Source organism: Sander vitreus, chromosome 11 (assembly GCF_031162955.1).
Source record: "Sander vitreus isolate 19-12246 chromosome 11, sanVit1, whole genome shotgun sequence".
Lineage (NCBI taxonomy): Eukaryota > Metazoa > Chordata > Actinopteri > Perciformes > Percidae > Sander > Sander vitreus.
In genome coordinates, this window is record NC_135865.1 from 31,377,461 (window position 1) to 31,387,657 (window position 10,197).

A 10,197-nucleotide genomic window follows, 5' to 3' on the forward strand; every position below is an offset into this window, starting at 1 on the left:
GGCCTTTGGGCCTTGTCCCCAACCACAGAGCAACTCTGCCTACAATTTCAGGCCTTCAGAGTTTGATACACTTCATTAGAAGTTAGTCATTCTTGGTGAGGAGTTTTAATGAGATCCATGGAGGGTGAAACAAACTGATACAAAAAGAGTCCACAGACTTCAACAGTTCTCTTTGTGAATTCTGGAGATGAACAAACTCTAAGTGTGTTTTAAGGTCAGGTAAATGAACACAACACCAGTACAGGTTACATGTATATTTTGTGACTGTTCTTTTCTTAGTTATTTCCATATATACAATCTGTCTCTTTAATTCAGTTTTTTGACAATCTTAATGGATGATGAATTAAATGTAACATATATAACTCTTGGTGGGTATGTCGAAGTGGACAAATACAGATATGTTTATTTTTTTATTATGTTCATAGTATATATTCTAATTATCTGCAGTAATTCTACCATTGTGTACCTTATCTGGGTTCACCAAAACCTCCACGAGCCAATGTACATTTTCATTGCAGCTTTGTTAGTAAACTCTGTTCTTTTCAGCACTGCTGTCTACCCAAAGCTTTTAATTGACATTTTATCTGAAAAACAGATCATATCTTATACAGCCTGTCTCTTTCAATTTCACTTATTTTACTCTTTAGGTGGTTCAGAGTTCTTACTGTTGGCAGCCATGTCTTATGACAGATATGTGTCGATATGTAAACCTCTGCAATATCACACTATCATGAGAAAAACAACTGTCAGTATTTTCTTGGGTTTGGCTTGGATTGTGCCTGCTTCTCAGCTCGCTGTACCAGCTGGTTTAAGTGCCAAGGAAAAACTCTGTAGCTTTATTTTAAAAGGAATTTTTTGTAACAATACAGTTTATAAACTTCAGTGTGTGATTTCAGGAGCACGTGTTGTACGAGATATGATCATACTGCTTAATGTTGCACTTGTCCCTGTGCTTTTCATACTTTTTACATACACAAGAATATTTATAATAACCTATCGAAGTAGTAGAGAAGTCAGAAAAAAAGCTGCACAGACCTGCTTACCTCATCTGATAATATTGATAAACTTTTCCTGTTTGTGTGCATATGACGTCATTATAGTTGGACTGGAACCAGATTTTCCGAAAACTGTGCATTTAATAATGACTTTACAAGTTATTTTGTATCATCCTCTGTTTAATCCAATCATGTATGGACTAAAAATGAAAGAAATTTCTAAACACCTAAAAAGGTTTTTCTGCCCAGCCAAAATTAATTGATGTATCAACACTGATTAGTTTTAATTTTTTTTGTAACAATACTGAGGATAAGTGACATTTCATGATCTTTTTATGGCATCCAATGTAAGAGTTTGTTTCTATGACTGATACACAGTAAAGAGTAACCTCAGCATCTACTATGTAACAACTGATCAATTAATTTTCTTAAGGAGTATTTTAATTCTGTAGTTTCATTCTGAATCTGTTGCTCTAAAAGAAGTCCTTCAATATTACACACAAACAATGTGAATGAAAGGTTTATTTTCAAAAACAGATATCTCTGTGTTGGTTTATTTTTTGAAAACATGTCTTTATGTGTGCACTTAAGGGAACAGCAATCAAACTGTGTTGGTTTACACTGTTTGAGAATGCCTTTCATCTGTTTTTGCAAATGAACTGTTTACCACAAACTTACAAAAAATGTGTTTGAATCCACTAAAGTGAAGTTACCTTCTAAAACAGTTACACTTGCCTTTTTAAATATCCTAGAATGTCCTTAAAATGTGACTGTTTTAGTTGAGAGAAATGTTTTATTGGATTTTTATACCACTCACAAATGTTTACTGGCAGACAGACAGACACACAGACACAGATACATTTAAAGAAGAAAGAAAATAGAATGATACATTTCATTTCGATACTATTTCTTTTTTGTGATTAACAATTTTTATTTTTTAACAACATCCCCCCACTCGTCATCACCATCCATTCAGACAAAAATCAAGAAAAGATTAAACAGTAACTACAATATTCGAGACAATAGACAATAAACCAAATAAGCATGTGTATAAATGACAGCACCTTAAGCCCATCTTACATGTCCCTCCCCAGAACAAAGCTTCTTAGGAGCCCTCCAGAAAGCTCAGGTACTTTAACCATTTTCTAGTATAGACATCCAATTTGGCAAACCATTTATATGACATTTTTCCAAACGCCCCCATCCTAGCCATCTCACAAGCCCACTCCTGGATTGACGGCACCCCTTCATTCTTCCATCTTCTTAAAATAAGCTGTCTGGCTATTATCAAACTAGTCTGGATCCAGCTTCTTATGTGCTCATTTTACTATTTCTAATGCCGACCTAACACCAAATGACTTTTCAAGAGATTCCACAAATTTCCAATATCAGAATGAAATCATGAGAGTGTTGCTAGAGTTGGAGCTGGTGTTGGGGTAAGGTGGTCATAAAACTCAGTCCCAGTCAGTCTTTTTCCTGTCTTGACGTTCCGACAAAATCAATCGTGTTTGATATTATCGCAAGTTTTAAGTCTTGGTCGTAAAATCTTCTCTGAGACTAAAAACTCAGTGACATTATGCCAGATTACTTTAGATGTGAGATTTTAGAGTCTTCTAGTGATTGTTAGGCATTAGCCAAGAAAAATTAAGAAACTCCACTCTTGATGTGAACACATGAAATTCTGGTGATATCAATACATGGCAGATATCGGATATTTTTTCAGAACTGTTTTGGGTTCATTATAAACCTGTCATCAAACAAACAGCCTTGATAACATTAGCAGTGATTTCCACTATACTTTTCTTTGTCCATGTTATTTTATGTATGTGTATGAAAAAACACTCATATATATATATATATAGTGTCAACAGCAAAACATATTACACAATAAACAATCACAATATTACTGAGACAATAAAGAGCTGAATGCTATAACCAGTGTTTTCCCTAGGTTAGTGGAAAAGGTGCATGCATTTGGTGGGGGGTTTTGGGGTCCTTCCCCAAGGAAATGTTACGTTTTTCAATAAAAATATTACCCTATATGCGTCTAAAATGTAGGAAAAGCTAGAGCACTCTAAAACTAAATTATTAGACCTAGGAACAGTCATTTAGTTAGTTCATTAGGCTTAGGTGGTGCCCAAAATGGCTTGGGTGCTGCCCCTAAGCCTTATCATGGTAGGGAAAACCCTGATGACAATGAAACATCTTATAAATTAGCTCTATCCTTCAGACAAAAACTCCTAAAATAAACAAAATTAATCAAGAATAGCTCCTCAACCATAATGCATACATGCATACAACCCTATCTCTATTACCATTCTCGAGTAAATGGAGATGCAATGAAGGAAAAAAAAACATTTATATCCTTGCCTACTATAAAATCTAAATTTCAAAGGCAATATCACCATTATAACCAATATTGAATAGGCAATAAGAACAGAGACAGAATAACAACTACAACTGTAACTGTAAATGTGATAAAAATACACTTAATTCAACATTTATAATCCACTTTATAAGTGATTAAAATTGAATTGGTCGTTATACTGGCTGCAGACACGTAAGTAACTACATCTGCTGTTGAAATATTTTGACAAGAAAATAGATTTCTGTCACTGTGTCTTCAAAAGGGAATTTTGACTTCTAGGTTTACATGGAAACAGCATTGACTTGGGCGCCCAGATAGCTCAGTTGGTAGAGCAGGCACCCATATATAGAGGTTTACTCCTTGAAGCAGCTGGCCTGGGTTCGACTGCAGCCCTTTGCTGCATGTCATTCTCCCCTTTCATGTCTTCAGGTGTCCTGTCAAATAAATGCCTAAAATGCTCAAATACTAATCTTTGAAAAACAAAAAAAATAGCATTGACTTGTGTTTTTCTAATTGGAGTGGGTTTAGTGTCTTTGAAAGAGTCGTCACTAGTTTCAGGCAATACCACACATGTAGTACACTGATGAGAAAATGACCTTGTATCTTTTGATCATAACTTGCTCTTATGTTGACACATTTTACATTTGTATGACTCTGTTAAAATACATCGTAATACAGACAGTATGGACAACATACAATGGGTTTACTAATTCTGAAAGCTGAAGCCCTCATATTTTCAAAGTAGTAAAACATTCATATCTTCTATAGACCATCTTCCATTGCAACTTTTTGTAAATGCATGACAAGGGCGAACCTGATACCGTGTGCCAAATATATTCTTCAGAGGATGCCAAAGGCATGTCAAAGGCATTGGCTAGTACTCGTTGACTAAGTTGGTTAGGTTTAAGCAAGAGGAGTGGGATGGTTAAGGTTAGGGTAAGAATGTCAGGGTAACCCAATCAGAGGTAGAGTAAAGGTCTTTTCAGGCGATAAGCGACACTTTGCCTGCGTACCCGCTTGGATCCGCGGAGTCCCACTGCGCTCCTCATGTGAATGGACAGGCAGACAAGAGAATCTGTTTCAACCTGAAGGGGGCAATCCACTATTTTCCGGCAAAGAACAATGGCCTCAGATTTGGAGGTGCTGGCCCTCATCCAAAACGCTTTACACTCAGCTGCAAACCAATTCTCAGGTCCCTAAACCTGACACTCTCCTCCCCCTGCAGTGCCTTAAAATCCTGTCCATGAAAATCACAAACAAGATTGGTGAGGTGGGACAGCCCTGTCGGAGGCCAATGCCCATTGACAACGTGCTTGAACTTCTGCTGAGATACAGATAAAACTCTCACTGTGGTCATATAAGAACTGAACGGTACCCCATATTCTTGCAAGACCCCTCAACAACACCACCCAAGGGATTCGATTGTAAGCCTTCTGCAAGTCAACAAAGCACATGTAGACTGGATGGGCAAACTCCCAAGCCCCCTCAAGTAGTCTCTCAAGGTTGAAGCGCTGGTCAACTGTTCCATTGCCAGGTTCTGGGTGTAGTCTTAATGGGGTAAATTAGGTGGAAAACATAAGACTTTCACAGGTATTTGTCTCCCGGGAGTACTACTTAAGGGGGCCGGTGTTTTTTAACCCAAACCACAATCCTTTTTTAAAGATAATTTTCATGGGCATTTGTAGGCCTTTATTTGTACAGGACAGATGAAGACATGAAAGGGGAGAGAGAAGGGGAATGACATGCAGCAAAGGGCCACAGGTTGGAGTTGAACCCACAACCGCTGCGTTGAGGGGTAAACCTCTATATATGGGCGCCTGCTGTACCAACTGAGCTAACCCGGCCACACTTCAAAGCTTAAAGGTCCCATGGCATGACATTTTCACTTTATGAGGTTTTTTTTAACATTAATATGCATTCCCCCAGCCTGCCTATGGTCCCCCAGTGGCTAGAAATGGTAATAGGTGTAAACCGAGCCCTGGGTATCCTGCTCTGCCTTTGAGAAAATGAAAGCTCAGATGGGCCGATCTGGAATCTTCTCCTTGTGAGCTCATAAGGAGCAAGGTTACCTCCCCTTTCTCTGCTTTGCCCGCCCAGAGAATTTGGCCCACCCATGAGAGAGCGAATCATGGCTTTCAAATGAGCAAAGTGGCAGTTGGTGAAGTCCACACCCCCACTCTCCACCTTGCCCCCCCCTCTCTCCTCCTCAATAGCTACAGACACAGAAATGGCACATCCTAAGGAAAGCTCATTGTGGGACTGGCTCTAGTGGCTGTAATTCTGCACCAAGGCTGACTTTCGGGAAAGAGACTTCAGATACAGTATTAGGGGACCACTAAGGTCTATATAAAAGCATCCAAAGAGCACCATGTCATGGAACCTTTAACTCCATATACATTTCTCTATTTATTCTGACAATATTAAGGCCCTCAGGCCTTATTCAAATAATTATTGATTTGGTCCTGAAGTACGTAAACATGGCCTCCTCCAAACTTTCGACCAACTAACTTTGCAATTATATCTTCAACTTCTGCCCTTTGGGTCTTGTTAAACATTGAGTTTACCAACCACTGAGACACTCTGCCCATAAGTTCAGGCATATAGAGTTTGATGAAGTTGTTTGTAAGTTAGTCATTCTTGGTGAAGCGTTTTAATGAGGTCCATGGAGGGTGAAACAAACTGATAAAGAACATTTCACAGACTCAAACAGTTTACTTTAAGTTCAATTCTGGAGATGAATACACACACTCTCAATGTAAGTGGTAAGGTCATGTTTATTCTGTGACTGTTATTTCCTATAATATCTACCTCTTTTATTCAGTTGTTTTAACAATCTTAATGGATGATGAATTAAATGTAACATATATAACTCTTGGTGGACATGTCGAAGTGGAAAAATACAGATATATTTATTTTTTTATTATGTTCATAGTATATTTGCTAATCATATGCAGTAATTCTACCATTGTGTACATTATATGGGTTCACCAAAACCTCCACGAGCCAATGTACATTTTCATTGCAGCTTTGTTACTGAACTCTGTTCTTTTCAGCACTGCTGTGTACCCAAAGCTTTTGATTGACTTTTTATCTGAAAAACAGACCATATCTTATTCAGCCTGTCTCTTTCAATTTCACTTATTTTACTCTTTAGGTGGTTCAGAGTTCTTACTGTTGGCAGCCATGTCTTATGACAGATATGTGTCGATATGTAAACCTCTGCAATATCACACTATCATGAGAAAAACAACTGTCAGTATTTTCTTGGGTTTGGCTTGGATTCTGCCGGCCTCTCAGGTGGCAGTGCCAGCTGGTTTAAGTGCTGATAAAAAACTTTGTAGATTTATTTTAAAAGGAGTTTTTTGCAACAATACAGTTTATAAACTTCAGTGTGTGATATCAAGAGCACAAATCATACATGATATGGTAATTTTGCTAAATGTTGCACTTGTCCCTATGCTTTTCATACTTTTTACATACACCAGGATATTTATAATAACATATCGAAGTAGTAGAGAAGTCAGGAGAAAAGCTGCACAGACCTGCTTACCTCATCTGATAATATTAATAAACTTTTCCTGTTTGTGTGCATATGATGTCATAATAGTTCAGCTGGAATCTGACTTTCCAAAAACTGTTAATTTAATAATGTCTTTACAAATAGTAATGTATCACCCTCTCTTTAATCCAATCATGTATGGACTAAAGATGAAAGAAATTTCAAAACACCTCAAAAAGTTGTTCTGTCAGGCCAAATCTGTGTTATGTATTAACACTAAAAACAAATGTACAGACATTTCTTTAATGTTTTGATACTGAAGGATATTTTAACTGTACTTTGAAATATGTTTATGATTAATGCAAATTAAAGAATATTGTCAACTTAAATGAAATTACTGAGTAATGTAGTGACATTATTTAAAACACCTTTTTGTTCGATCAAGAGATCAGGTTGCCTTCTAATTTTTTTAGGTCAATTTCACTGCTACTATATCTAAATGATGCATGATGGTTTTGATTTTTTGTATACAGACATCATGTTAAGTTTATGCAATTATAGGTCAAATTGATATGGTCTAAAACAGAGATTGTCTCTGATCACAATACCATTCATATTAATACCACATGCCCTCTGAGGTCTAAGCCATTTTCCTCAATCTTTGGTTCGGTCTGGTTTACTTGTTTGAAAATCCTTGTGTAACCTCAACCCTGTGATGCACAATCAAGTTATAGACATTTTTTCAGGACATCCTGGACTATCAGGATATGTATGCTGCAGAGATGTCACCTAAATGTATACATTGTTAAATGACTATAAAGACAAAGATGAATTGGAAATTTAATTTCACAGAAATGTATTTTAATCACACAGAGAAGAGAACAATGATGAACATGACTTTTGGCTTTTTAAAATTGTTCTCCCAAGTCTAGGCAATCAGAGGAAACAAAAATAAACACTGTGAACACATTAAAAAGTATTTTGAGTTTTTACCCCAGAAAAGTCCAGGGGCCTTATGTATAAACGTTGCATTTGCACGAAAAACTTGCGAACGCTGGTTTTCACGCACACAACGAAATGAACTTGACGTGAGAATGTGTGGGCCGTCACGCAAACTTTTGATCAGACGAGAAAATGTGCAGGCCGTCCGTCTTGTCTGGCTCTGTAACGTGGCGAATTCTAACTGAAAAGTGCCGAAACTCACAAACAATACAAAATAAAGTTTCCACTTCAGTTACTGTCATTATGTCTATTACATTGACTTTGAAAAAACATGATTATATCCGCTGATACTCCATAAAAGTTTGATAATTTATGTGGATAATGTTTCACATCTTTCATACTATTGAAATGAACTAACTGTTTAATTCATGGGCTACTTAACTTCTGTTAAACATGAGGGCGTGAAATGAATGAAAAATTCATTTAGAAAATAGGCTACTTTCAGTCATCTGTATTTCCCAGAGATGAAATATCTTACTCGCAACAAAAAGATCGGCACGGAAAAATGCACTTGTTTCTGTGAGTCTGTATTTGCTGAGGCTCAGACATCCATGGCGCACAGGAGGCGGGACGCATGGATCCATGGCTCCATGAACAAATCCAGTGTTGGGTGGGCAAACTCATGTGATGCGTAATTGATCCTGCAGATGATGTGTCTATAAGTGAACAATGTGTAAGAAATGAACCCAACCCGGGCCACCAAACACTGGGCCGAATGCAGCAGCTTCACAGCGCTGTTTGGATCATAAACAGAATGTGAAAAAGTGGTAGGAGACATGGCATAGCCTAAACATTTTAACCACTTCTTACACATGTTGTGTAGAACAACGTCTATTTGTCTTAATTCTGCACATATTTCTGTTACTGTATTTACTATTTTATTATTTCATTCATGCTTGGCGCAGCGGATCTGTGCGCACTGTCCCCTGCCGTGGAGACGCTGACCTCTCCTCCTGATTTGGGTCTCCGATTTGACCTTGTCATAGTTGAATAACGACAGTTCGGTGGGTAAATAGGACATACATAGAAGCTCAAAATCCCATTGATACCCCTATCCTCTGCAAATCTCACATTTTAAAACTGCCGCTGAAAACGGGCGAATCTCAACAAAGCTGGAAGCTGACGTAAACATCCCAACTCCTAGTCTTTGTCACGCCCCAACATTTGCATAGGCTACACCACTGACCTGCGGTCAGCTTAGTCTTCTGAATCTAGCTAGGTCATGCAGATCTCCAGAGGTCCGCTATTGAATTACTAAATTCACTTCTGAGACTTTTTTACATTTTAAGAAATCAACTATGTAGAGGTCAAATATGGGCCGTTTTACGAAAATTGATGGCTAATTGCAAATTTTGTCCGACTGTGTGTCGCAGTTCAGCAGGAGTTTCAGGCTACGTGACAGTGGCCGGTGCTGCCTCGCCGCCCGGCGTGTCCTACTTCATAGACTCCGGCTCGCTGTGAGCTACCTGGATCTCCGTCACGAAGGGAAGCCCGCGGCGCTCCATAACGGCGCAAAGTCACCAGTTCTGGGTTATTGGACTACAAAATGCCGAGGCCCTGATGGAGCTCCAGGGCCTGCAGCTAGCCACGATTCATAGGATTGAAGGCACAGTAGCAGCTAACGAAATCCCTAATGTTCACAAAAATGCAATAAATAGAAATCAGACACCACAGTTAGCTTTATAAAACCTTGGGGTAGATGTTATATAAGTGGTGTGACGAAATTCAAACTGTAAATATACGAAATTTATGCCGAAAGTGTAGCAATGATCTTTTCCCATAGGATTAAATGGGACACATAGCCTAGCTTGCAGCTCCGGAACTCCACGGAGCCCCGAGCCCCGGTCGTCCAGTAACCGAGAAACGGTGACTTTAACTGGGTATGGTTGCCGCTTTCTCGTCAGACTGTGTGGAGCTCCTAAAGTCCGACACGTCTTACTAAATTTGCATTTAGCCATCAATTTTCGTAAAAAAATCGCCCATATGTGAGCTTTATATAGTTGATTTCTCAAACTTAAAAAAGTCTGAGAAGTGAAATTAATAACAAAATAGCCCGACAAACAATGTATACCTTTGCAGTGTCTGAAATATGAGAACTGCTGTCTCGTCTCCAATGTGTTTCTATGGGGTTCGCTCAAACCAATCAGCGTGCAACTCATCTAAATATTCATGAGCATACCATATTTGGAAGAAAAGCTCTTGTTCCAAATAGAGCCATATTCACAGGGTAGTTAAGGACCTAATAAAATAGCATTCGAGCAATTTTCAGCCCAACCAATGTTACATACCCTATTAGGAGACCTTAAGGAACAGTGTAAAATACCCTATATAAT

General features: G+C 38.3%; 2 protein-coding genes across 2 annotated transcripts; both read left to right on the top strand.

The window, feature by feature from the left end:
- The first annotated feature begins 331 nt into the window (after window positions 1-331).
- LOC144525893 (olfactory receptor 6N2-like) lies at window positions 332-1,258 on the top strand. Its single transcript, XM_078262952.1, has one exon. It carries the CDS (start codon window positions 332-334, stop codon window positions 1,256-1,258), a length of 927 nt encoding a protein of 308 aa, XP_078119078.1.
- A 4,943-nt stretch (window positions 1,259-6,201) lies between these two features.
- On the top strand, window positions 6,202-7,176 carry LOC144525894 (olfactory receptor 6N2-like). Its single transcript, XM_078262953.1, has one exon. The coding sequence runs from the start codon at window positions 6,202-6,204 to the stop codon at window positions 7,174-7,176; it is 975 nt and encodes a 324-aa protein (XP_078119079.1).
- The last annotated feature ends 3,021 nt before the right edge of the window (window positions 7,177-10,197 follow it).

What these genes read in the sequence shown, in the direction of transcription:
- LOC144525893 (XM_078262952.1), top strand. Translation starts at nt 332, where the DNA reads ATGGATGATGAATTAAATGTAACATATATAACTCTTGGTGGGTATGTC.
- LOC144525894 (XM_078262953.1), top strand. Translation starts at nt 6,202, where the DNA reads ATGGATGATGAATTAAATGTAACATATATAACTCTTGGTGGACATGTC.